This window comes from Balaenoptera musculus, chromosome 6 (assembly GCF_009873245.2).
Source record: "Balaenoptera musculus isolate JJ_BM4_2016_0621 chromosome 6, mBalMus1.pri.v3, whole genome shotgun sequence".
NCBI lineage: Eukaryota > Metazoa > Chordata > Mammalia > Artiodactyla > Balaenopteridae > Balaenoptera > Balaenoptera musculus.
This window is the reverse complement of record NC_045790.1, coordinates 34,631,074-34,655,205: the sequence shown is the minus strand read 5'-3', so window position 1 is coordinate 34,655,205 and position 24,132 is coordinate 34,631,074. Positions and strand designations below refer to the sequence as shown.

The following is a 24,132-nucleotide window of genomic DNA, read 5'->3' as shown; positions in this document are numbered from 1 at the left end:
AGGGCTCGAACCCACGTACCCTGCATTGGCAAGCGGATTCTTAACCACTGGACCACCAAGGAAGTCCTTAGAAACACTTAACTTTAGTTTTAGTTGGGGCTCAAGAAGGAGTGAAAATAAATACATGTGTTTAATTTGCCATCTTTACCCTGAACTCCTACTTGTCTTTGAATTTGGTGGTGTTGATCTTTCCCCCTATGGTTTGTGTTTTATGGTTTTATGTTTAAGAAGTTCTTTTTCTACCTCAAGATTATAACCATCCTCACCTATATTGTCTTCTATAACATATATTTTAAACATTAGGTCTTTAATCCTATGATGAAGTGTTTGAAAAATACTGAGGCTATGACAATGGGAAGGTAGATGTATTTTAAAAAAAGGAAGAACAATTTGAATCTTTAAGAAAAACAAAAAGCTGAGTGACAAAAGGAAAGTAAGCACAGTACGCTACTTTGCTCTGCAGTGAACAACATTTACATGGTCATCATAATGTAAATTCTGATCATTGTCTAAATATAGTGGTATAGCTGTATTTAGAGGATAGGGTGACAGGAGAAGAGGGTTAATAAGAGAGCTAAATCTCCACTTTTTATAATAGGAAGTCAATAGGTAACTTTTTAAAAAAAAATTTATTTATTTGGTTGCGCCGGGTCTTAGTTGCGGCAGGTGGGCTCCTTAGTTGTGGCTCGCCAGCTCCTTAGTTGTGGCCTACGAACTCTTAGTTGCGGCATGCATGTGGGATCTAGTTCCCTAACCAGGGATCAAACCTGGGCCCCCTGCATTGGGAGCGTGGAGTCTTAACCGTTGCACTGCCAGGGAAGTCCCTCAGTTGATAACTTTAAAAATAGGTAAATGAAGAAACAGAGGTATGAACAAAGTATTTACACATATGGCACTAAGTCCTAGAGGAAGTAGCTTAAGAGTTAAAAGTTGCAGGAAATGGTTGTTCAGAATAAGCCTTTTGGTACTTTTTGATTTTTTTAAACCATGAGTATGTATTATTTGATTTTTTTGAATTATGGATCTTACAGAAAGAAGAAAGAACAGGACAATATTGTCAAAGATGAAGGCAGAAAAGGAGAGTAGGGACTCATTCTCTGATAAGATAGATATTATATTGCATGCTACTCAGGGCGGGGCTTGAGGCAAATACCAGCTATGCAGTGTGGCAGGATAATTTAGTGAAATACGAAGTTTTGCTTTGTTTTGCCTATGTTTTCCTTTTTTTCTCTTTTTGCTGATGATTTTCTTTTCTCTTTAGAGCAAGCGAGGGTTTTGGTAGGGCTGAGAGTAGTAGCACCCTGATATTAGAGTGCCTTCTGCCTTTGTAAATGTCTAAAGCAAACCTGGGAAGCGGTTATACCTAGGAGGGACTGGGAAGAGGGAGGGTTTTGGAGAGAGTTTTTTAAGACTGTGGAGGGGATTGGTGTGTACGTCCAGCCAGTATGGGCAGTGGGCTTTAATCCTTGACTGGGATGAAGCAAGCAAGCCACCTGAGTAGATGGCTCTGGGGAGATGTCTGGGGAAGCTAGGTCCAAGCCGGGAGGCTCTCATAGCTGAGCTCCCATGGCTCAAATGTGGCACAGAGCTAAGAGTTTGAGAGTCTAGGACCTGGGGAGTCATACCTGCTGGGAACACAGGGGCCACAGCATTCACTGGTGAGACTGATGTCCAATGAAGGGATGGTGTCGAGGGCACGTAGGAAGCCTCTCCTGTGCCTTGCTGTTTCTTTGACCTTTGCACAGCCCTTGGCAGATGGGATCCCAAGAGTGCCAGCGCTCTGGTGCAGGGGCTTGGAGTAGGTTCATTGAAAGAACATTTTATTTTATTTTTTTTGGCCATACCACGCGGCTTGCAGGATTTTAGTTCCCTGATCAGGGATTGAACTCGGGCCCTGGCAGTGAAAGTGCCAAGTCTTAATCCCTGGACTGCCAGGGAACTCCTGAAAGAGCATTTTAAAGTGCAGTAAATCTTGAACATCAGAGTTTGTAGACTAAGATCACACCTGCTGCATGATGATAGGTAGGGAGCAACCCCTATCTTCACTGGACTCAGAAGGAGCAGAGAGCAAATATTTTAATGACTATAATAAGCGGTAAGTGCTGTGGCATGCTCAGGCCCCGGTGGAAGGAGAAGGTGGTGGCAGCCACCTCTAGTTCCTTGCCCCTCTCCCAGGATCTGTTCCCTTCTTTCCCACGTGGCCTGGCCCCATTTAATGGTCCTCTCTCTCCTAGCCTAAGGGCGAAGCGGGGAATTGGAGGATCTCTGCTCTGGGGAGGGAGAGGTACAGGAGAGTCAGACTGGAGTCTTCTTGGAGAGGAGACTAATTTACATCTGAGTTCTGGGGTTCCAAATTCCTGCCATTGGAGACTTATTCCTTGGCCTCAAGAGGTTAAAGGGGCTAAAGTGCCCCAGGCCCCACCTAGGGGAGAAAGGAGAAAAGGGAAGGGGAGGATGCTTTCCCGACTGGAAGGAAGCTGAGGGACGAATAGAGAACTCAGGAATAAAGAGCACATAGCCCCATCAAACAATAAGGAGAGGCCGTAGACCCTGCTTCACTGGTCAGGGCGGAAGGGAGTCCTCTGGGGTCTTTGGGAGGAGATGGGGGCTCTCGAGGGCTCCCAGGGCTGGAACTCTGCGTAGGGCAGGTTTCAGTAGAACTTGTGTTCACCTGTGTTACAGGCAGGCCCAGGCTCCCGCCTCCCTCCAGTAGACCCCAAGGAAAGGGGAGGCAGTCCCCGGTGAAGCTGGGAGTGAGAGAATGCTGGGCGGAATCAGGGAAGGGATCTCTTCAGGGTCTCAGAGGCCCGCGGAGCTGTTGGGGACGTGTGCCTGGGATCCGCTGTCTCTTCATTGGCAGGGATTTCTCAGAGACCAGGGGCAGCCCAGGTCCCACCCTGCCTGTCAGCCTCCCTTTTACTGCCCACAGGTCTGGGCACCTGGGAAGCAAGGAAACTCTTGGGGTGGGTGAGGATATAGAATTTGCCAGCCCGAGCTCTTGGCCGGGACCCCAGAGTGTGTGACTCCACCCTGTGGTGACAGTGGCTTCTCTGTGGACACAAACACACAGGAACAGATACTTGGGAAGAAGGCCAGAATGGCTGTTTATTCAGTTAGGTATAAATCATATTTACAAAGAAGAGGTGGGTGCAGTGTGGAGCACGGTCAGGTCCAGGGCCCTGGGTGACCTTTCCTCAGAGGGGACAGTCCTGCTGCCACCTCTCCCATTTCCTTTGGGACTTTCCCTTCTCTGCCTCTCTAGGCCTGGCCTGGTGTGGGCAGCTCAGCCATGCAGGGTAGGGTGGGTATGCAGAGGGGTGGTTGAAGCTGGAGAAGGGGCGAGGCAAGGCCAGCATGGGGTGGCTGCTCTGGGGCCCCTGAGTCCTCCCTCTCTCCTAGCCCGCTTCTTGTCCCTTGGGCTGGGGCTCCAAGCCCTGATGAGACTGGTGGGGACCTCCTGGGCTCCGGGCTCGTCACTGGGCTATGGCCGTTTTGGGGTCTCAGTCCTGGGAGGGCAGAAGAGGGGTTTGAGGGGATGATCAAGGCTCCCCTTCACTTCCCACCCCCCGTCCCTTTAGCTTCCTTACCTCTTACAGCCTTTGGAGCTCTTTCCCTTCTTGCCAGACTTGGGGGCCCCCTTGTCCTTCTTACAGTCCTGGGCTGGTTTCCATGGGGCTGATGGCTTGTCCAGACGCTGCATCAGCTGCTGCACCCAGGCCTTTCTAGGGTCTGCACATAGCTCTGGCTGAGAGCGTTTCCGAGGCGAGAACCTAGGGTTCGGGGGTCAGCAAGCCTGTCTTAGTCTTGCCCATCATGCCCTCCCACTCAGCTGCCAGCCTGCACCCACCCCCTTGTACCCACTTACAGGATAGCTGGGATGGGGCAACCCAGGCTTGGTTCCTGCTTCCGGTAGCTGCGGACAACGTGGGTGGGAATCTTCCTTAGGCTGTACTTGAGGCAACAGTCCTGTGCTCCTCCATCACTGCCTGCAGGTGGGGTTCACAGGGAGTGAGGGGCTGCTTGGAGGCTCCTACCCAGGCCTCTCCAGCCCCTTGCCCCCATCCTAGGCAACTCCCTCCTTGATACCTTGGGTCTGGGGGATGCAGAAGGCCAGGACTAGGACAAGGATGCTCAGAATCAGCGACTGAGCCATGGCCACGGTAGAGCTCAGGAGAGGTGGACAGCTCCAAACTGGGGGGCCGTGTGTGGGCTGGGACTGGTGTGCCGCCTATTTATGCAGGCGGACACTTTCACTTCCCCCATCCCCAGCTACTCTGTCCAGGCAAGTATAGGGATCTCCCTCCTTTTCCTTCCTGAAAGACAGATCCTGTCCTGGCAACCAGCCTCACTAGTATGCGGAAATGAAAACTTCACACAGCCATTCAGTCCCCCAAGCAGCCTGAGTCTACCTCCTCAATATTAGTCGAAACTGAGAGGCTCTCCTTGTCTTTTTTAAAAATTTAAAAAATTTTTTAATTTTAATTTTTTTTGGCTGTGCCAGGTGGCGTGCGGGATCTTAGTTCCCTGACCAGGGATCGAACCTGCGCCCGCTGAAGTGGAAGCGTGGAGTCTTATTAACCACTGCACCACCAGGGAACTCCCTGAAAGGCCCTCCTTCTATCCCCAGCCGCTGTCTTGGTGCAGGCCTTACCACCTCTCCTCTGGAACACTGTGATTGCCTCCTTGTTTCACTCCAGGCTCCACACTCTCCTGTTCCTTCAGTCAGGCTGAGGACTGTTCCTAAAATACAAATCTGACTAATGAATTGTAAGAGTTCTTTGTACATTCTGGATAATAGACCCTTATCAAATATATGATTTACAAATATTTCCTCCCCTTCTGTGGGTTGTATTTTCACTCTCTTTTTTAATTTTCATTGGAGTACAGTTGCTTTACAATGTTGTATTATTTTCTACTGTACAGCAAAATGAATCAGCTATACATATACATATATCCCCTCTTTTTTGGATTTCCTTCCCATTTAGGTCACCACAGTGCATTAAGTAGAGTTCCCTGTGCTATACAGTACATTCTCATTAGTTGTCTATTTTGTACATAGTATCAGTTTTGTATATGTGTCAATCCCAATCTCCCAATTCCTCCCACCCACCTCCCTTTGCACCTTGGTATCCATATGTTTGTTCTCTACGTTTCTGTCTCTATTTCTGCTTTGCAAATAAGATCGTCTATACCATTTTTCTAGATTCCACATATATGCGTTAATATATGATATTTGTTTTTCTCTTTCTGACTTACTTCACTCTGTATGACACTCTCTGGGTCCATCCACGTCTCTGCAAATGACCCAATTTTGTTCCTTTTTAGGGCTGAGTAATATTCCACTGTATATATGTACCACATCTTCTTTATTCATTCCTCTGTCGATGGACATTTAGGTTGCTTCCATATCCTGGCTATTGTAAATAGTGCAGTGAACATTTGGGTGCATGTATCTTTTTGAATTATGGTTTTCTCAGGGTATATGCCCAGTAGTGGGATTGCTGGGTCATATGGTAGTTCTATTTTTAGTTTTTTAAGGAACCTCCATACTGTTTTCCATAGTGGTTGTATCAGTTTACATTCCCACCAACAGTACATGAGGATTCCCTTTCCTCCACACCCTCTCCAGCATTTATCGTTTGTAGATTTTTTGATGATGGCCATTCTGACTCGTGTGAGGTGATACCTCATTGTAGTTTTGATTTGCATTTCCCTAATAATTAGTGATGTTGAGCATCTTTTCATGTGTTTGTTGGCCATCTGTATGTCTTCTTTGGAGAAATGTCTATTTAGGTCTTCTGCCCATTGTTGGATTGGGTTGCTTGTTTTTTTGATATTGAGCTGCATGAGCTGCTTGTATGTTTTGGAGATTAATCCTTTGTCAGTTGCTTCATTTGCAAATATTTTCTCCCATTCTGAGGGTTGTCTTTTCGTCTTGTTTATGGTTCCCTTTGCTGTGCAAAAGCTTTTAAGTTTCATTAGATCCCATTTGTTTATTTTTGTTCTTATTTTCATTACTCTGAGGTGGGTCAAAAAAGATCTTGCTGGGATTTATGTCAAAGAGTGTTCTGCCTATGTTTTCCTCTAAGAGTTTTATAGTGTCTGGCCTTACATTTAGGTCTCTAATCCATTTTGAGTTTATTTTTGTGTATGGTGTTAGGGAGTGTTCTAATTTCATTCTTTTACATGTAGCTGTCCAATTTTCCCAGCACCACTTAATTGAAGAGTCTGTCTTTTCTACATTGCATATTTTTGCCTCCCTTGTCATAGACTAGGTGACTATAGGTGTGTGGGTTTATCTCTGGGCTTTCTATCCTGCTCCATTGATCTGTATTTCTGTTTTTGTGCCAGTACCATACTATCTTGATTACTATAGCTTTGTAGTATAGTCTGAAGTCAGGGAGCCTGATTCCTCCAGCTCCATCTTTTTACTCTCTTGATAGTGTCCTGTGATGCACAAAATTTTAAAATTCAGTTTATCCATTTTTCTTTGGTTGCCTGTGTTTTTAGTGTCATATTTAAGAAACCATTGCCAAATCCAAGGCCATGAAGATTTCCTCTTATGTTTTTTCCCCCAGCTTTACTGAGGTATAATTGACAAAATCGTATGTATTTAAAATATACAACGTGATGATTTGATATATGTATACATTGTGAAATAATTACCACAATCAAGTTAATTAACACCTCCATCACTTCACATAGTTATACCTTTTCCTTTTTTTTTGTAGTGAGAATGCTTGAGATCTACTTTCTTAGCAAATTTCAAGTACACAATACAGTATTATTAACTACAATCACTGTGCTGTACATTCGATCCTCAGAACTTACTCATTTTATAACTGAAAGTTTGTACCCTTTGACAGACATCTCCCCATTTTTCCCACCCCCACCCCCTGGCAACCACCATTCTACTCTCTATTTGTATGTGTTTGGACCTTTTTTTTTATTCCACATGTAAGTGATACCATACTGTATTTGTATTTCTCTGACTTATTTCACTTAGCATAATGCCCTCCAGGTTCATCCATGTTGTCACAAATGGCAGGGTTTCCTTCTTTTTCTTATGGCTGTATAATATTCTATTGTATGTATATATATATCTCACATCTTCTTTATCCATTCATCTATTATATTAACAGACACTTAGGCTGTTTCCATATCTTGGCTCTTGTGAATAATGATGCAAGGAACAAGGGAGTATAGATATCACTTTGAGGTAGTGATTTCATTTCCTTTGGATATATGCCCAGAAGTGGGATTGCTGGATCATATGGTATTTCTTTTTCAATTTTTTGAGGAACTTCCATACTGTTTTCCATTATGGCTGTACCAATATACATTCTCACCAACAATGCAAAAGTGTTCCCATTTTCTCCACACCCTCTCCAGCATTTCTTATCCCTTATCTTTTTGATAATAGCTATCCTAACAGGTGTGATGTGATATCTCTGTGGTTTTGATTTGCATTTCCCTGATGATTATTGATGTTGAGCATCTTTTCATATACCCATTTGCTGTTTGTATGTCTTCTTTGGAAAACTATTCAGGTCAGTTTCCCAGTTGTTTTTTTTTTTTTAACTAATTGGTATAACTCTATCTATTTGGTTTTCCCCTTTGACATTATTTGGTTCTTATTTTTTATTTTTATTCTTTTTAAAAGTTCTTAATTACTTAACCTTTTGGGGTTTATATATTTATTTATTTATTTATTTATAGCTGTGTTGGGTCTTCATTTCTGTGCGAGGGCTTTCTCTAGTTGTGGCAAGTGGGGGCCACTCTTCATCGCGGTGCGCGGGCCTCTCACCATCGCGGCCTCTCTTGCTGCGGAGCACAGACTCCAGACGTGCAGGCTCAGCAATTGTGGCTCACGAGCTTAGCTGCTCCGCGGCATGTGGGATCTTCCCAGACCAGGGCTCGAACCCGCGTCCCCTGCATTGGCAGGCAGACTCTCAACCACTGCGCCACCAGGGAAGCCCATTTTCCCAGTTTTTAGTCAGAGTTTTTGTTTGTTTGTTTTGCTATTGAGTTGTAGGAGTTCCTTATATATTTTAGGTGCTAACCCCTTATCAGATATATGGTTTGTAAATATTTTCTCCTATGTCCTATGCCCCTAGGTTGCCTTTTCTTTTTGTTGATTGTTTCTTTTGCTGTGTAGAAACTTGCTTATTTATTTATTTTAAAGAGCCAAGTCTTTAATTTGTTCATTTCTTGCATTTGAAGTACTTCTTGATGACATCCTTGACCTGAGAATCTTTGCCATAGTCCTTAACCACCACACAACTGCAACCAGCCACTTTACAGGGTTTTCCCTCTCTGTCAGTTTTACAGAGTCCTACCCACGCCCCTAGTTTCTTGCTGTCATCAACCTTAATTAGGTTTATTTGATGTTTAGCACGGAGGACCTCCACCAACTTGACTTACATAGGCTCATCACAGTTGGATGCAGGCACCCAAAGATGGGCTTGGCACTGGTCTAACACTTTGCAGCTTTGCAAATTCCATGTGCTAGGCCATTGTGGATGAGGGTGGTCTTCAGCACCTCTTGCAAAACAGTATTAACGTCCATTGCACCTCCAGCACCAGTGCCTTCCTCGGCCATGGTGGTAGGTAATGGGTGGAACTGAATCTTGAATGTACCCCAACCTCCACCTCTGAGCTACTCAGCAGAGGCAGGGAAAGAGTGTACAGAAGCTTTTTAGTTTGATGTACTCCTACTTGTTTATTTCTGCCTTTGTTGTCATATCCAAAAATATCATTGCCAAGACTGATGCCAAGGAGATTTTCTTCTGTGTTTTCTTCTAGGAGTTTTATGGTTTCAGGTCTTACATTTAAGTTTTTAATTTGAATTTTTGTGAGTGGTGTACAGTAGGGGTCCAGTATCATTCTTGTACATGTGGCTATCCATTTTTTTTCAACACCATTTTTTTTCTTTATTTATTTTATTTATTTTATTTTTGGCTGAGTTGGGTCTTCATTGCTGTGCATGGGCTTTGTCTAGTTGCAGTGAGTGGGGGCTACTCTTTGTTGAGGTGCACAGGCTTCTCACTGCAGTGGCTTCTCTTGTTGCAGAGCATGGGCTCTAGGCACGTGGGCTTCAGTAGGTGTGGCACGCAGGCTCAGTAGTTGTGGCGCACGGGCTTAGTTGCTCCGCAGCATGTGGGATCTTCCCAGACCAGGGATCGAACCCGTGTCCCCTGCATTAGCAGGCAGATTCCTAACCACTGCGCCACCAGGGAAGCCCCAACACCATTTTTTGAAAAGACTATCCTTTCCCCATTTTGTGCTCTTGATCCCCTTTCAAAGATTGGTTGACCGTATATGCATGGGTTTATTTCTGGGCTCTGTAATCTATTCCACTGGTCTGTGTGTCTGTTTTCATGCCAGTACCATACTGTTTTGATTACTATAGCTTAGTAATATAGTTTGAAATCAGGAAGCATGATGCCTCCAGCTTGGTTTTTCTTTTTCTTTTTTTAAAAATTAATTAATTAATTAATGTTTATTTTTGGCTGCATTGGGTCTTTGTTGCTGTGTGTGGGCTTTCTCTGGTTGTGGCGAGCGGGGGCTACTCTTCGTTGCGGTGTGTGGGCTTCTCATTGCAGTGGCTTCTCTTGTTGCGGAGCATGGGCTCTAGGCACCTGGGCTTCAGTAGTGTGGCATGCGGGCTCAGTAGTTGTGGCACGCGAGCTCTAGAGCACAGGCTCAGTAGTTTTGATGCATGGGCTTAGTTTCTCCGCGGCATGTGGGATATTCCCAGGCCAGGGCTCGAACCCATGTCCCCTGCATTGGCCGGCAGATTCTTAACCACTGCGCCACCAGGGAAGCCCCTTCGTTTTTCTTTCTCAAAATTACTCTGGCTATTTGGGATCTTTTGTGGCTTTACATGAATTTTAGGATTTTTTCTATTTCTGTGAAAAAATGCAATTGGAATTTTGATAGTGATTGCATTAAATTTGTAGATCACTTTGGGTAGTTATGGACATTTTAGCAATATTACTATGCCAATCCAAGAGCACAGGATATCCTTCCATTTATTTGTGTCTTCAATTTCTTTCATCAGTGTCTTATAGTTTTCAGTGTATAGGTCTTTCACCTCCTTGGTTAAATTTATTCCTAAGTATTTTATTGTTATTGATGCTGTTGTAAATGGGATTGTTTCTTAATTTTTTTCCAGATAGTTTGCTGTTAGTGTATAGAAATGCAGCTGGTTTTTGTATGTTGATTTTGTATTCTGCAAATTTACTGAATTTGTTTCTTAGTTCTAAGAGTTTTTTGGTGAAGTCTTTGGGATTTTATGTACATATATAAGTTTTCTTGCCTAATTGCTCTGGCTAAGACTTCTAGTCCTAAGTTGAATAGAAGTGGTGATAATAAACACTCATCTTTTGTTCTTAATCATATGGGAAAAGCTTTCAGCTTTTCACATTTGAGTATGATGTTAGCTGAAGGCTTGTCATACATGGTTTTTATTATGTTGAAGTACGTTCCTTCTATACCCACTTTATTGAGAGTTTTTATCATAAATGGGTGTTAAAACTTGTCAAATGCTTTTTCTTCATCTATTGAGATGATCATATGATTTTTATTCTTCAATTTGTTAATGTGGTGTATCACATTGATTGATTTGTGGATGTTGAACCATCCTCATATCCCTGGAATAAATCCCACTTGATCGCCATGTATGACTCTTTTAATCTGCTGTTGACTTTGGTTTGCTAGTATTTTGTTGAGACTTTTTACATCTATGTTCATCAGGGATATTGACCTGTACTTTTATTTTCTTGTAGTGTCCTTGTCTGGCTTTGGTATCAGGGTAATGCTGCCCTCATAAAATGAGTTAGGGAATGTTTCCTCCTCTTCAATTTTTTGGAAGAGTTTGAGAAGGATTGATGCTAATTCTTTAAATGTTTGGAAGAAAAAAAATATTTGGTAGAATTCACTAGTGAAGTCATCTGGTCCTGGGTTTTTCTTTGTTGGGATGTTTTCATTACTGATTGAATCTCCTTACTTGTTATAGATCTATTTAGATTTTCTATTTATTCTTGAGTAAGTTTTGATAATTTTTGTGTTTCTGGACTTTATCCATTTCATCTAGATTACCCAATTTGTTGATGTACAGTTGTTCATAGTATCCTCTAATAACACTTTTCATGTCTATGAAATTGTAGTAATGCCCCCAGTTTCATTTCTGATTTTACTAATTTGAATCTTCTTTCTTTTTCCTTAGTCAGTCTAACCTCAAGTGTGTCAGTTTTGTCAATCTTTTCAAAGAACCATCTTTTTGTTTTGTTGATTTTTCTCTATTTTTTATATTCTCTATTTCATTTGTCTCTGCTTTAATCTGTATTAGTTCCTTCTTTCTGCTGTTTTTGGGTTTGGTTTTATTGACTTTTTCTAGTCTCTTAAAGTGTACAGTTAGGTTATTGATTTGAAATCTTTTTATTTATTTATTTATTTATTTATTTGGCTGCGTTGGGTCTTAGTTGTGGCACACAGGGTCTTCGCTGAGGCGTGCGGGATCTTTTTGTTGCGGCTTGGGCTCTTCATTGCAGTGCACAGGCTTCTCTCTAGTTGTGGCGTGCGGGTTTTATCTCTCTGGTTGTGATGTGCAGGCTCCAGGGCACGTGGGCTCTGTAGTTGTGGCACTCGGGGTCCAGAGCACATGGGCTCTGTGGTTTGTGGCACACGGACTCTCTCGTTGAGGCGCACGAGCTCAGTAGTTGTGGTGCATGGGCTTAGTTGCCCTGCGGCATGTGGGATCTTAGTTCCCTGACCAGGGAATTGAACCCATGTCCCCTGCATTGGAAGGTGGATTCTTTACCACTGGACCACCAGGGAAGTACCTGAAATCTTCTTTTTAAATGTAGACATTTACAGCTGTAAATTTTCCTCGTAGCACTGCTTCCACTGAATCTCAAAAGTTTTGGTATATTATGTTTTTGTTTTCATTTGTCTCAAAGTATTTTCTTTCTTTTTTTTAAAGATTTATTTTTTATTTATTTATTTAATTAATTTATTTTTTGGCTGCATTGGGTCTTAGTTGTGGCATTCAGGATCTTAATTGTGGTGTGCAGGCTTCTCTCTAATTGTGGTGTGTGGTTTTTTCTCTCTCTAGTTGTGGCTCACAGGCTCCAGGGTGAGTGGGCTCTGTAGTTGTGGTGCGCGGGCTCTAGTTGAGGTGTGCAAGCTCAGTAGCCCTGCGGCATGTGGGATCTTAGTTCCCTGACCAGGGATTGAACCTGTGTCCCCTGCATTGTAAGGTGGATTCTTTACCCCTGGACCACCAGGGAAGTCCCTGAAATCTTTTTTAAATGTAGACATTTACAGCTATAAATTTTCCTGTTAGCACTGCTTTCACTGGATCTCAACAGTTTTGGTATATTATGTTTTTGTTTTCATTTGTCTCCGAGTATTTTCTAATTTGCCTTGTGATTTCTTCTTTGATGCATCGTTTGAATGTGTTGTTCAATTTCCATATATTTGTGAATTTTTACTTTTCCTTTTGTTACTGATATCTAGTTTTATTCTATTGTGATCAGAAAAGATACTCTGTATGATTTCAGTCTTAAAATTTTATTTAGACTTGTTTTGTGGCCTATCATATCATCTATCCTAGAGAACATTCCATGTGAACTTCAGAAGAATATGTATTTTCCTGTTGTTGGTGTGTTTTTGGTGTGTATATCTATTAGGTCTAATTCATTTATAGTGTTGCTCAAGTTCTCTATTTCCTTCTTGATCTTCTGTCTGGTTATTCTATCCATTATTGAAAGTGAGATATTAAATTCTAAAACTATTATTGTAGAACTGTCAACTCTCCTCTTTGATTATGTCAATTTTTGCTTTATATATTATGAGGCTTGGCTGTCAGTTGTTTATAATTGTTGTATCTTGCTGTATCAAACATTTTATCAATATATAATGTCCTTTTTGTCTCTTATAACCTTTTTTGACAAAAAGTGTATTTTGTCTGACAGTAATATAGCTACCATAGCTCTCTTTTGGTCACTAGTTGCATGGGATATTTTTTTCCATCCTTTTACTTTAAAGCTCTGTATTTGTATCTCAAGTTAGTCTCTTGTAGATAGCATATAGATGGATTATGCTTTTTTTTTATCCATTCTGATAATCTCTGCCTTTTAATTAGAGAGTTGAACTCATTTACTTTATTTTTTCATGTTGTTTATTTTTTTCTTCCAGTTTCATTGAGATATAATTGACATACAGCACTGTATAAGTTTAAGGTGTACAGCATAACTATTTGACTTACATACATCACGAAATGATTACCACAAATAGTTTAGTGGATACCCATCATCTCATATAGATACAAAATTAAGAAATAGAAAAAAACTTTTTTCTTTGTGATGAGAACTCTTAGGATTTACTCTTAACAACTTTCATATACAACATATAGTAGCGTTATGCAGTTATGTGATGTACAACATAATTAATATAATTATAATTAATATAATTATGTTGTACATCACATCCCTAGTACTTATAACTGAAATTTTGTACCTTTTGAATACCCTCATCCAATCCCCCCTTCCCACACCCCCACCTCTGGTAACCACAAATCCAGTCTCTTTTTCTATGAGTTTGTTTTTGAATTACAACTGACCTACAACACTATGTTAGTTCCTGGTGCAGGAACTATTTCTATACATTTCAAAATGATCACCACAATAAGTCTAGTTACCATCTGTCACCATACAAAATATTACATAATTATTGATTATATTGACACTGTACATTTCATACTCGTGACTCATTTATTTAAATCACTTATAAGGAAGGATTTATTTCTGTCATTTAGCTATTTGTTTTCTGTATGTCTTATATGATTTTGTTCCTCATTTCCTCCATTACTGCCTTTCTTTGTATTCAGTTGATTTTTTTAGTGTACCATTTTGATTCCCTTCTTTTTCCTTTTCTGTATATTTTTAAGTTATTTTCTTAGTAGTTACCTTGGAGATTACAATTAACATCTTAAACTTATAATAATCTAGTTTGAATAATACCAACTTTGTTCCAGTAGTACAAACAAATAGTACTCTGCTCCTATACATCTTAGTTCTACCTCCTTTATATTGTTATTGTCACAGATTACATCTTTATATATTGTGTACCCATTAACATCAATTTATAATTATTATTTATGCCTTTTAATCCTCATAGGAAAAAAAGAGGAGTTATAAACCAAAAATAGAATATACTATCTTTTATATTTACCTATGTGGTTATCTTTGCCAGAGGTCTTTATTTTTTTGTATTGCTTCAAGTTACCATTTACTGTCCTGTCCTTTCATCCTGAAGGATTCCCTTTAGCATTTCTCATAGGCAAGTCTACTGGTAATGAACTTCCTGTACTTTTGTTTATCTGGAAATGTCTTAATTTTTCCTTAATTCTTGAAGGATGGTTTTTCCAGATACAGAATTCTTGTTTGATAGTTTTTTCTTTCAAGATTTTAAATATATCATCCCACTGCTTTCTGGCCTCCATAGTTTCAGAGAAGAAATCAACTGTTAATATTACTGAGAATACCTTGTTCGTAGTGAGTCACTTCTCTCTTGCTGCTTTCAAAATTTCAAGATTATCTTTGGATTTCCACAAATTGACTATAATGTGTTTTGGTATGGATCTCTTTGAGTTTATTCTGCTTAGAATTTTTTGAACTTCTTGGATATGTATATTCATGCCTTCATCAGATTTGGGATGTTTTCCGCCATTATTTCTTCAAAAACTTTTTTTCTGCTCTGTTCTCTCTCTCATGGGACTCCTGTGGTGAGGTATGTTAGATGATATCCCATAGGTCTCTCAGACTTTGTTCATATTTCTTTATCTTTTTATCCTGCTCCTCAGACTCAATAACTTTAATTGCCTTATCTTCAAGTACGCTGATTCTTTCTTCTGCCTTCTCAAATTTGTTGTTGAACTCCCTCAGTGAATTTTTTCACTTTGGTTATTGTATTTTTGGCTCTAGAATTTAGTTGTTTGCCCGTGGTTTCCTTCAGCTCTTTGAGCATATTTAAGACAGTTAATTTAAAGTCTTCATCTAATATGTCCAATGTGTGGGCTTCCTTAGGGTTGGTTTTTGTCAACTTCTTTTTTTTCCTGTGAATGGTTCATACTTCCCTGTTTCTTTGTATGCTCTGTTAATTTTTTGTTGAGAACTATACATTCTGAGTATTAAAATGTGGTGTCTTTGGAAATCTGATTCTTCCACTCCTTAGGGGTTTCAGATATTTACTTGTTAAGGGCTGTAGCTGTCCATTTTGACTTTTCCAAATAAGTTTTGCCAAGTGTATTCTTTGTTGTGTGTGGTCCCTGAGGTTTCTGTTCTCTTACTTCTGTGGTCAGCCAATGACCTGATAAAGATTTCTCTCCCCCTCTCCCACAAAAGAGTTATGTCCCCTTAAATATTCTGATATATGCCACTGTGGAAGCTACTGCAGCCCAAGAGGGCTAAAACCAAGGCAAGCATCTGCACCTATCTCTCAGGGAACCCCCAGACCAACCAAAATGTAAAACCCCCAATATTTGGAGGACAAGGTTCTCTGCCACCAGCCAGCCACTCTGGGAATGTGGGCTGCCGTCCCCACAGCATTGACTAGTAGCTAGTTCATGCATGATGTTCTCTTACGAAAGATCAACATCCTCTGCCTTCATCAAGCACTCCCCTGATTGTTATGTGCCCAGTTAGGCTCCAGAATTCTGAAATAGGTGATTCCAATTGCTCTTTTCAGCTCAGTGGTTGCTTCGGTGGAGGGACTGACCCTAGAGCTTTCTCGTCTGACATTTTGCATGCTGTCATTCCTGTATTTAATTTCTAACATTTTCAATCTTTTATCCATTTGGAATTTTAAAATTTTTATTTATTTATTTATTTTTGGCTTCACTGGGTCTTCGTTGCTGCGCAGGCTTTCTTTAGTTGCAGCAAGTGGGGGCTACTCTTTGTTGTGGTGCATGGGCTTCTCATTGTGGTGGCTTCCTTTGTTGCGGAGCATGGGCTCTAGGCACGCAGGCTTCAATAGTTGTGGCGCGCGGGCTCAGTAGTTGTGGCTCGTGGGCTTTAGAGCGCAGGCTCAGTAGTTGTGGCGCACAGGCTTAGTTGCTCTGCGGCATGTGGGATCTTCCTGGACCAGGGCTTGAACCTGTGTCCCCTGCATTGGCAGGCAGATTCTTAACCACTGTGCCACCAGGGAAGCCCTCCATTTGGAATTTATGCTGGAGTGTAGTGTGTGAGGATTATCAGGTCCTGACTTAGAATCTATGTTTAAAGCCAGTGTAGAACCTCAGAGTTGTGATCACCAGGTTAGGACTGGAAAATCCATCTGGTTCCCAGAGTGCTAAACCCAGCGTGCCCCTCACCCCCAGGCTCACCCCAGCTTTATGGAAATGGGAGACCATAGGGAGATATAGAGAGGACAGATTGGGAGGGATGCAGTCAGGACAGCATGGTCCAGGTACAAGATAGTGATATAAAGATTGTGCTCATAATAGGGGTGTTGCTGTTGGGGAAGGATGGGTTGCAGAGGGGATGGGGGTTGGAGATGGGGATATTGTTGGGATGGGGATGAGGATGTGGTATGGGCCTTCCCAAGGCCCACAGAACAGAGGGGCTGGAATCTGAGTGAATTAGAAGAGAGATAATTGAGATCTTGAGTCTGCGGTTTTACAACAGGCTGAGACCTTAAGCAGGGCAGGGAGTGCCCCGGTTGGCAAGAGGCTGGCATTCCTGGAACAGGACTGGGAAAAAACAAGGAGATAAGATTTCTTGCATCTTTTACCTGGTCTTATGGCAAATCCTGGCATGAGAAAGCTTTTAATTCCCATCTCTAAAATCTCCCCTTCCACACCTGCCCTACCTTTTGTGGAAGTGGCTAAATAAGTAGTGAGCAGCCTATCTCTGAAGAGTTCCCAGAGAGGTGGGATAGCATGGGATTGGGGGGACATGTATATGATTCCAGAGTCATATCATATTACATTGTTTACACTGTTTCCAAACTCGGCTGCACTTCAGAATCACTCAAGGAGCTTATTAAAAATACAGAATTAGTGGCACCACCCCAGACCATCTTAAACAGAATCTCAGAATAGGGCCAAAGGATCTGTATTTTTACCAAGCTGTATATATTTATCTGTATTTTTACCAAGCTGTCCAGGTACTTCCAAGAATTTGGTAGGGTGGGGCTGGGAGAGCCACCTGGGCCTATTTGGCTCCCCATCCCAAATTCCAGATGGGCACAGAGCCAGTGGAAGGGAACAAAGGAGGTCTGGGGGAAGAGGAAGCTGGGATGATGTACCCCTAGTCTTCCTGAGGGGAGGACTTTCTGCCCTGGCACAGCTTGTGGAAAGAGGGAGAACATGACGGGGAAGAGCTGGGGACTGTGAAGTTTCCTCTTCTAAAATCTTAGGTTCCCTCTCTCTCCCAGGACACACTGCCCCATTCCCCTTGTTTATGCCATCACGAGGGCCTCTTGTTTGTTAGATGGTGTCCACAGCCCCTTTAGGTCCCATCCTCAACTGCCTTTCCTCAATTTGGGAAGCTCTTCCTAGGATCTACCCTAAGTTCCTACCTCTGAACTTGAGCCTGTAGTGGTAGACCGGCCTCAGGGAGATGTTCCATACTGGAGGTATTGGGACCTCCTTACCTGCTCCTGGGGCTTAGAACCTAAGTTAGGGGCCCTAAAGGAAGGGAAGGAAAGAGTGGGGACTTTGCCGGAGGTAGACACCTGGCTGGACATAAAGTCAGGGCTGGAAATAGCTACTCTCAGAGCAGGAAGATGACAGGAAATCCCTGCCATACACTAGGGTGCAAGTGTCTGAGCCTGTGGGGTGGAGGTGGGGGGATGAGAGGGAGGCACCAAGAGAACCTGGAAGGAAGTGGAGCTTAGATGTAGATGCAGTCCCCAGGAAAGGACCTGAGATGGTGAGAGGAGTTGTTATCCTCATCCTTCTCTGGGGCCCCAGGTCTGTCATCCAGCCATTCCTCTGCCCTCGGTTGCTGGCTTGGGCTCATCTCACCTCACAGTCCCACCTGAACCCTAAGTTTGGTGTAGGGGTCTGGAGCTTGCAGCCCTGAACCAAGCCCCTCTCTTGGTCCTCAGGCCAGCCTGGATGTAGACGGTAAGGAAGGGGACGCAGAGACTCGGATGGCTGCACATCTGACATGTGAGTATCCACCTAAGTGTTCCAGTCTGTTGGGTGAAGGCTTTGGCTTGGTGTGAACTCTCGAGAGAGCCTAGGTAGTGTTTGACAGTCTCTGCGGTGGCCGAGGTACAGAGGAATGCTACACCGGAGGTCCTGGTGCCGAGGGTGAGAGGTGAGGGAGGTGCACGTGACTCACTTCAGCTTTACCTCTGCTGATGAGCACAGAGTGAACACACCCTAACGCCAGATTGAGACCCTGGAGCCGGGGAGAGGAGGTGTGCTAATCCACCCCTACTCACCCCCAGTGTCGGCAGACCCACTACCTCTTTAGGACGGGCACCTGGGCCAGGCTCTGGGGTAGAGGTCCTAGGTGCGGGTGTTGCAGGAGTCTGGAATTGCCCACATTGGGAAGAGGCCACATGCCCTTCAGCTCCAGGCCCCAGGGCCATTTGTTCCTGCCAGGTGGGGCTTTCAGGGCAACAGATGCTCCCAGCTTGGCAGGCAGGAGCCGGGGAGGGGTATGGCAGGAATTTCCGCTCAGAAGCTGGGCTAGAACAGGGCTTGGGGTGAGCTGGGCTCCTGTACGCTTGTATGTCTAACAAGGGTCAAAGGGCCTGGGTGCCTTAGCGCTCCTGGGTTCCCAGCTGAGCACTGAGCCCGCCAGGGACAAGCTGCCCTGATGTCTGTGCAGCTGTTACTGAGGGAGCTACTGCTTCCTGGACTGCAGATGACCTGTTACCTTCATAAGTGTGTGATATTTGTGTGCCCAGCGTAGATGCAGACATTACTCAATGTGTGGCTACCTAGGGACAGGGTTAGAGTTAGGACTATGCTTGGAACAGCACTGACATAGTGGTTACGGATTGGAGGTAGGTAGTGGTAAGCATAGGGCTGGAATCACGGTGATGTTAAAGTAGGATTTGGAATTGCGTTTATGGTTCCTGTTGATAAGAGCTAGTGCATCTTGTAGATCTCACCAGTAGCTGGAGAATCTGTTTATCTACATGGTGAGAATTGAAAGGTTCCATGAAAATCTGCTTTCTTCTCCAGCACTCTGAAGTGTGGGTGGAGTAGGGGTGTCCATCTGGCACCATTTCCCTGTTAAAAAAGAAATGACAGGCCCAAAATGGAGTCACTTGTGCTAAAAGGAAGACTTAATACCTGACCTTATTGCAGTTACAACCTTCTCCAAGAATGTAATCCAAACTGATCAGTGTGGAAATTTCTGGTCCGCACCAGTGACGTAATCCTTTCCATCCCCCAAAGGAAGATGAGGTAACCTGGCACGTAGATCTCCTTCATCCCCTATAGATAGATTACCTAACCCTGAAATAATCTTTTTTTGTTTTTGACTTCCTTGTCATACTCTTAAAAACCTCTCTTTTTCGATAGCCTGTTAGAGCTCCCCTCTACTTGCTAAACGGGATGCTGCCCAATTCATGAACTGTTCAAGAAAGCTAACTCGATCTTTAAAAAAAAAAAAAGAGCTAGTGCATCTTAGATTAGGATTGTGTTAGGGTTGGAGTAGGGTACTGTTTGAGTTTAAAATTGGGGTCAAAATGGGTCAAGGAGATACATTTTGTGTTGGGGGTCAGTTTTAATCTTCTAAGATAGTCTGGAGAGGGACTTAACCTTATGCATATTGTGTGCTATTGATCTGGCTTAGATGAGAGGTTTTGGACATTTTCTGGCCCTCTGCACTTGAGAGTTATAAACGGCTGTATGATCCCTGAAGCTGCGATCCGACTAGAGGGAAGTAGGCATCTAGCTCCTGGGGAGAGGGAACATCGCAGTTTTCTATCCTGAACTTACCTGGCCATGTAAACATTTTTTGGGTAATACCCACCAGCATTACCTTTATGAGGTACAGTTATTCTGAGGGTCTCACTTGAAGGACTGGTTTTAGAGCTGTTTGTGAATGGGGTTGGAGTTGAGGTTAGGGTTAGGGTTGAAAGGCATGGACTGTAGTTCAAGTTTGGGGTAGAGCGATACATGTGGCCATGCCCTGCATCAAGGGCTCCTTCCTGAGGAGTCAGGAGCTGGTTCTTCACAGTTTCCTGAGGGGGGTTTTGACAGAGTAGTTCTGTCTGGTTTACTCTTCCTTTAGATTCTGTTTCTGCTGCATCAGAGAGACCGAGGGTCAGGAGCCTGCAGTAAACTGGGGACGCTCCCGGAGGTAGGGATGGGAGTGTAGGTTAAGGATGGGGCTGCTGAAGAGGGCAGGGGACTCACTTGGTGACCGTGGCATTCCTTTAAAAGCACACAGCCAACTTGTTGAGATCAGGGGTGTGCAAGTGGATCCAAGACTGTCCTGATTAAAGGACAGGCAGTGGGACAGAAATAACAAACCAGAGTTTAGAGGTGGATAAACAGGCCTGGCCTGAGGTGGCCTGGAGTTTTATCGGAGAGAAAGGCTGGGAAGGATGGATTGGGAATGCATTTGTGTTTGTGGGCCTGCAAGATGGGCTGTGTCTGTCGGCATGTGTGTGGTGCCAGAGTCTGCTGGGGCATGTCTGACTCAGGGTGTTCATGAGTCTATGTAGGTGTGTTTCCTGAACGTCTCTGAGTTAGCTTCTGAGTGGCACTGTTGACTTTATGTCCCCCTGTGTCTGTGTCTGTGTGGCTAGGTGTCTGTACGCATGTGTCTCTGAGTGTGTGTGAGACTCTGCTCTGGCCTCTCACTTTCCCTGACCCCTCTCCCCTGATGCGCCCCAGCTGCCAGCACAATTTACTGCAAGAGATTGGCTTCCTTTCCCTTCCCACTGTCTGGATTCCCATGTGTCCGGCTGCCTGCCCAGGGCCCTGCCCCTGAGGCCTCTGTGTGGGGCTTGACCTTGGGAATGATACACTCTGGAAAGCCCCCAATATGCTCTTTGCCTGGCTGTGGACCCAGAGAAGTTACAGTGGAGGAGGGGGACAAGGCGGGAAAGGGGGGGCAGTTGGCAGCATGTACCCCTCCTTCTGGAAACAGAGATCTCCTTCAGGCCCCCTCTTTCCTCCCCATGCTCTCGTCCAGATCAAGTATTCAGGGTCCTGGCCTCACTGTCTCTGCGCATGGGAATGGACAGTCCTCTACAAGCCCCGTTAGGCATCTGGTCCTCTGCGTCCCCCAGCACCTCACATGCCTGCCTTGTGCTCGTTCCTCACATCCCCACCCGCACTCAAGGCTGTCCTCCCTTATTTCCTGTCCCTGCCATAGACACAGGAGCCATTCTTGTCCTTCATTGTGTGAGAGCCCAGGCCTGTGCCGTGGGGCAGCTGGAGCAGCGGGCTTTGGATGAATGGTGAAGAGCAGAGGCTCAGTCCCCTCTCACAGGTGCAGGAAGCAGCTTCTCCTTGGGGTTTATTCCTGTGCCCATCCTGTGTTTTTTGCACTCCCTGCCTGGGCTGCAGTGAGGAGGTGCAAAAACAAAGCAGCCACGGTCCCTATTTGCTGGGACTTAGTGTTCAACAAGAGAAGTGATTTTGTGGAGAAGCCATTCTCTCGCACTGCAGGTACTCAGTTGCCTGAAATGCTCTCTGTAGAATTCTGAAATGCTCTCTGCAGAGACCAAAGAAGGGTTCCAGAAGGTCAGAGCCATTCGCCACGCCAGTATGGTATCTCAGAGGGCAGAAGCGAACTCCAAAGTTCCCAAGCAAGCATTGCTGTATCCCTAGCATCTACCAGCAATTCTGGAGTAGTGAATATTTGATTTTGTGCCCTGCCGTGAGAGTTTTCATTCTGATTTTACTTCTTGAGCCGAGGGGGAGCTGGAAGGTGGGGCTTGTGCTAGGGTTATAGGATGGGATGAGCAAGGCTTCATCCCTCTACAGCATCCTGCATGAATCATAGGCTCTGACCCTGTCTTCTCTCAGCTCTTGATTTTGCTGAGAACTGAGAATCCTGAAGGTCTTGGTTCCAGCTCATCTCTCTGCCCCTAACCCTTTGTTGCAAAACTTGGTCAGCAGCAAAAGCCAATGCTGGCACGTGGCAGGTAGGATACACGGGAAGGACCCGTCCCACCTAAGCCAGGATGTGTGCACATTAACCTCAGCTTCCCACGTGATGCTGCTGTGACCCTTCTGAGTCAATTCCCTTCATTCCGGGCCTCCCTCTCCTCTCCTTGCTCTGTGGCTCTCTGCCCAGCTCCCAGCAGGCACGGAGGATGTGCCTGCCACAAGACCTCCTATGATCTTTGGGGATGCTTTAGGAAAACACTGGAGGGTGTGGCTCAGCAGGCCTGGGCCTTGTGCCTCCTCACCTTGGGGGCCACCGCAGGGCCTGAACTCCCATCTGTTAGGCACAGAATCACCCTTCAGAGGAGCGACACAGTCATGCTTCTTCCCATCCTGGCTTTTCTGCATCCTGCTAGCAGGACACATTGTGCTAAGTGCTGGGTCCTATCAGAGGAAGAGTCCTGCCCCCACCTCCTGGTTTGATGGTATGTTGAGCCACCCTGGATTTCCTGAGGAATCAGTGAGGCAGGGGCATCCCACAGTCCCCCATCCCACACCATGAGGAAGCCACAGCACTTCCTGTCCTTACTGCAGCTTTTGGCTCCTCTGTGGTAGGTCAGAAGGTGGAAATGCAGACGTGCCACCTTCTGAGAGAAATGAGGTGTCCAAAACAGAGGTCCCTTCCATCCACTCAGGGCAGCCTCTTTGTCTTTCTGCTTCCCAGTTCTCTCCTCCTACCCTCAGACATCCCCAGTCTCTGGATGGACACTAGGATGCTACATCTGCCCTCTTTCTCAGTCTCAAGCCCCATCCTCTTCATGCTCTGTGCATCTAGAGCTTTTTCTGACATCTCTCCCCCTATATTCCAAGAACACCTTCTTCACACAAGTGATCACCAACTTCAACTATTTTTTTTTTCCCACCTGGGCTCACATGCTGCTACTGACTTCTTAGGCCCTAAAAAAACCTCTTGCCATGGTAACTTCCAGCATTCCTCTTCATCTCTGGCTTCGGCTCTCTGTATCAGCCCCTCCCCCCTGCCACGATCCTTCCCAGTTCCTCATTCACCCCTTTAGGTATTTGCCCTGTTCTCTTAATTGTAAGGAAACCTTTTTTTTCACGATACACAAAGTCCCTCCTCATTACTGTCACCTTCTCTGTACTTAGCACCAGCAAAGAGTCTGCGATTTTAGCCAAGGCCAACCCCTGAACCTGGGGACTCACTCCTATTCTGTTACTTCTGCACCATGACATTGCGCTAGCAGTTCCCCCTTTCTCTCCTGCATCATCCATTTATTCCTCTTGACTGGATCTTTTCCATCAACATCCAACATGCTATATCTCCTACCTTTAAAAAGCCCTCTTGATGCTATCTCCTCATTTTTCTGCACCTCTGTGAACAAAACTCCCTAAAGCAGTTGATTACACTTGCTATCACCAGTTGCTCTTCCTCTCTGTCTTGGATCCACTCCAGTTATGCCTTTACCTCCATCTCTGATCTTAGTCTATTCTTCTCAAGGCTATGAATGATCTTTGTGTTGTTAAATCTAATGATCAACTCTGAGTCCTCATCTTACTTGGCGGATTGGCAACTTCTCACGCAGTTGATCACTTTCTTCTTGAAACACCTTCCTCTCTTGGCTTCCAGTATGCCACACTCTCCTGGTTTTCCTCCTACCTCACTGGCTACTACTTCTCAGTCTCTGCTTATTGGTTCCCACTTTTTTCTCCAATTTCTTAATGTTGGGGTGTCCCAAAGCCTGGTCCTAGATCTGTTCTTCATTTGCAGTCATTGCCTTGGTGATCTTATCCAGTCTCATGGTTTTACATCTCCATTTATCTATCTATCTATCTATCTATCTATCTATCTATCTATCTATCTATCTATCTATCTCTTATTCTTATTCTCCTAATTCTTCTCCTCCCCCTCCCCTCCCCCTCATTTTTCCCCTCCCCTCCCTCACCCCTTCCTCCATTTCTTCATCATTTTCATCATCATCATCGTTATGTAATCTATCTTTCTATCTAATCATCTA

At 44.3% G+C, this 24,132-nt stretch overlaps 1 protein-coding gene and 1 pseudogene across 1 annotated transcript; both read right to left on the bottom strand.

The window, feature by feature from the left end:
• Positions 1–3,079: 3,079 nt before the first annotated feature.
• Positions 3,080–4,204, bottom strand: CCL21 (C-C motif chemokine ligand 21). Its single transcript, XM_036856513.1, has 4 exons — positions 4,087–4,204; positions 3,866–3,986; positions 3,588–3,770; positions 3,080–3,506 (listed from the first exon to the last, which is right to left on the bottom strand). The coding sequence occupies exons 1-4, from the start codon at positions 4,151–4,153 to the stop codon at positions 3,482–3,484; spliced, it is 396 nt and encodes a 131-aa protein (XP_036712408.1). The 5' UTR covers positions 4,154–4,204; the 3' UTR covers positions 3,080–3,481.
• Positions 4,205–8,204: 4,000 nt separating this feature from the next.
• On the bottom strand, positions 8,205–8,602 carry LOC118897369 (annotated as a pseudogene).
• Positions 8,603–24,132: the final 15,530 nt, after the last annotated feature.

What these genes read in the sequence shown, in the direction of transcription:
- CCL21 (XM_036856513.1), bottom strand. Translation starts at nt 4,153, where the DNA reads ATGGCTCAGTCGCTGATTCTGAGCATCCTTGTCCTAGTCCTGGCCTTC. An exon ending in TGCCCCATCCCAGCTATCCT is followed by an intron (nt 3,771 to 3,865) that starts GTAAGTGGGTAC and finishes CCCGAACCCTAG; the next exon opens with GTTCTCGCCTCGGAAACGCT. An exon ending in AGCTCCAAAGGCTGTAAGAG is followed by an intron (nt 3,507 to 3,587) that starts GTAAGGAAGCTA and finishes CTGCCCTCCCAG; the next exon opens with GACTGAGACCCCAAAACGGC.